This window comes from Castor canadensis, chromosome 3, assembly GCF_047511655.1.
Source record: "Castor canadensis chromosome 3, mCasCan1.hap1v2, whole genome shotgun sequence".
NCBI lineage: Eukaryota > Metazoa > Chordata > Mammalia > Rodentia > Castoridae > Castor > Castor canadensis.
Genome location: NC_133388.1, coordinates 135,287,940 through 135,291,156, shown reverse-complemented (window position 1 = coordinate 135,291,156; position 3,217 = coordinate 135,287,940). Strand labels below are relative to the sequence as shown.

The following is a 3,217-nucleotide window of genomic DNA, read 5'->3' as shown; positions in this document are numbered from 1 at the left end:
TTATCTTGCACAGGTAGTTAGAGGGTCATTCGGACCCTGTGGCGCAAATCTGGGGTCCGTAGAGACTCTCCCTTCCCAGCCCCACCAAATGCTCCTCTGAACGGCAAAAAGCAATCCCCACCCCTTCCACGCCCCTGCCCAACCTCTTGCCCCCCTTCCCACCCCCTCCTCTTTGCCGAGGATAGTTTGATCCGAGGAGTATAGATAAATAGACCTGTCAAAAGGCGCAGCTCGTGGTTGTCGTGCGGAGCGTGGATCGCGCGTCAACTTCTGGGCCTCGCTCTCCCTGGTCATCAGTGAGCGCACTCCCTCTCACCGCCCACCTTGCTGTCGCGCCTCTGGGTTCCGGCCAAGTCTTCTGTCCTCTCAGCTCTCCCAGGCCCCCGCCTCCGCCAAGAAGTTGAAGGCGGAGACCGCGAGACTGGCCAGGGCGGAGGAAGGCGGGTGCGCGTGGGCGCGGGGGACGAGGCGATGTCCACGGGTTCGGTGAGTGACCCCGAAGAAATGGAGCTGCGGGGGCTGCAGCGGGTGTACCCGGTCCCCACTTCCAAGAGGTCGCCTCTCCGCGGCGCAGAGCGCAGCTACGCCTCGCCCAGTGACAATTCCTCTGCAGAGGAGGAGGACCCCGACGGCGAAGAAGAGCGGTGCGCCCTGGATGCAGTCCGCGACCCAGGAGGCTGCCAGAGGAAGCGGCCACGTGTGGCTGGGGACGGCGGCTCAGGTGGCGGTGCAGGCGGCAGTGGCAAAAAGCCCCTCCCGCCCAAGGGCTCGGCCGCTGAGTGCAAACAATCGCAGCGGAACGCGGCCAACGCCCGCGAGCGCGCCCGGATGCGCGTGCTGAGCAAAGCTTTCTCCAGGCTCAAGACCAGCCTGCCCTGGGTGCCCCCCGACACCAAGCTCTCCAAACTGGACACGCTGCGGCTGGCTTCCAGTTACATCGCGCACCTGCGGCAGCTGCTGCAGGAGGACCGCTACGAAAACGGCTACGTGCACCCGGTGAACCTGGTAGGGACGCTGCGCGGGAGGCCCGGGACAGCGGCCAGGAGGTGCCCAGAGCGCTCCCGGGTGCCGGGCAGAATTCGAAGGGGAGGTTTCTGGGATCGGTGATGGGGAAGTCAGTTTAGTTTCCCCCAAATCAAGAGAGGCGGGCGCCAGCCATTTTCCCGGAGGAGAATAAATCCTCCAGCCTCCTGTGTTTGCACCATGGTGATCGGGGTACATGCTGCGTCGCCCACTGACAGTCATTAGTTAATAACCTACTTCCGGGGTAAATCGTGGTGCCAAACTGACTTTTACGACCCGGTTACCCATGGAATGGCAATCTCACGCGCCCAACTTTTTCCAGCTGAGAACTTAGCAGGTTTGAATCTGCAAGCCCTACTTTCTTTAAAGAAGGAGGGTACACCGAGTCCTATGAAATGGCTTTTGGATTTTTTTTTAACTTGATGCGAGATAATAAGGTTTCCCCAGACGGGATTGTGTGGAAAGTCCCTCTCTGACCTGCCAACTCTCCGATCTTGGGAAAGATCACATCCAAGCCTATGGAAACCTCAGCTCTTCGAGAGAATGATTGCTGGGGGGTGGGGGGGAATTAAATGACAAAATCCCAAATTCACACAAGTCCACCCAATTACCATGGGGGCAAAGATCAGGGGCTAAGATGAAAGGACACCGCACGTTTCGCATAATCAAAATCCATCCAGTACGATTAAAAACTATAGAGTCGCAAATTTCCAGAACGAAAAAGCTGAGCTACTGAAAGCCAGGGGCATCTGGGGTTCACATAGGAGGCTGGTTTCAGTTTGAGACGGTCGTTTCTCCTCAATATCCTCTTTTTGATTTTACAGACGTGGCCGTTCGTGGTCTCAGGAAGACCCGACTCTGAGACCAAAGAAGTTCCCGCAGCCAACAGGTTATGTGGAACCACCGCTTAGATACGACTCCAACTCACTTGGTAGGATTATTTGTTAAACTCGAGTGTTTTGAGGTCAAGAAGAGAAGGGAGAGCGCGCGGGAATAAGGATGGGCACAAGGCTCCATTGGATTCTCCTGGACCTCCCCCTCCCCTGGAACTGTGAACGCGACAGGTGGTGGGAGTGGCTGTCAACGTAGAGTGCCAAGACTAGAGCTGCTGCGGATCTGGATGACCAGGACTTGTGGCCAGAAACAGCCTCCCTTCGTGCGGAGAACGCGGACTAGCTCCAACCTGGGGCTTTAGCTCCGCAGACTAACCGCCGGGTGCCCCGCGGCAGTTTCCGAGCCCAGCCAGGTGTATCCTCTCAGTGGCCGCGGGATTCTGCACAGCCCCGGCCTTTCGCGGTTAAACTGCGGTTAGAGCGCGCGCTCCATGAGCCTGTGAGTCCTGGCGTGAGATCCACGTCCGAGCGTGTTTTTACGTCGCAAAGACAGCAGAGTGACACATCTGGGCCAGGTTCGTATGCCTCTGGGCAGCGCTTTCCCAGCCTGCGCGATGTTGCGGCTGGGCACCGGGCGAGGTGCACACTTGACTCCCTGGGGCCGGTGCTGCTGGGCGCCCTTCAGGCAGTTCAGCCCTCAATCCCTCCAGGCTTCGGTCCCCTTCCCAGGGTCCCCCTTCTCTATAATCCATATTCTGACCACTCGCTCCCCTTCTAGGCTCCAGCCTCCCCACACCCTGCGATCCCAATCTGGCTCGGGTTTCCCACGGGGCCTCTCTCTCCTCTGCACTCCCGCTGTCTCCTGCGGTCCCCCACCTCTGATTCCAGACTATCCCCCAAAGGCCTCACCCCTCCAAGACTTGCTGGGTCCTTCCCCGAGGCCAAGTCAGGAGGGTGTCCCATGGGCGGCTGGAGCTGTTCAGTGCCCATGACCAGTGTAATCGTGTTTGGGCCAATGAGCCGCAACCATGAGGCTGCACTACACAGTAATTAACATGTGTAAATAAATTTATTTTTTTATGAACAATAAAACGCATTGTGAAAACTGTGTGCCCCTGGGCGTGTCCGAATGTTGTTTTTTGTTGCCCTTTACTGAGCGGGTTTGGTCCGGAAATTAATTTAAAAGGACTAGACTGGACAGGGAGTTAGGTCATTGTCAGTGGTGTGGTGGTGATCACATTTCCAAATGTTATTCTTTTTAAATATAAGTTCTTATTAGCGTACATCCATAGTACAAAGGGTTTTCATTGTGATATTTCCATACATGCATATAATATGCTTTGATCAAATTTACTCCCTCG

General features: G+C 56.6%; 1 protein-coding gene across 1 annotated transcript; it reads left to right on the top strand.

The window, feature by feature from the left end:
- Positions 1-209: 209 nt before the first annotated feature.
- Positions 210-2,931, top strand: Msc (musculin). The gene is made up of 2 exons (XM_020155087.2): positions 210-1,005; positions 1,848-2,931. The coding sequence occupies exons 1-2, from the start codon at positions 472-474 to the stop codon at positions 1,932-1,934; spliced, it is 621 nt and encodes a 206-aa protein (XP_020010676.1). The 5' UTR covers positions 210-471; the 3' UTR covers positions 1,935-2,931.
- The last annotated feature ends 286 nt before the right edge of the window (positions 2,932-3,217 follow it).

Bases quoted from the DNA above. Each gene is read 5' to 3' on its own strand.
- Msc (XM_020155087.2), top strand. From the start codon at position 472: ATGTCCACGGGTTCGGTGAGTGACCCCGAAGAAATGGAGCTGCGGGGG. The intron at 1,006-1,847 runs GTAGGGACGCTG...TTGATTTTACAG, and splicing joins ACGTGCACCCGGTGAACCTG to ACGTGGCCGTTCGTGGTCTC.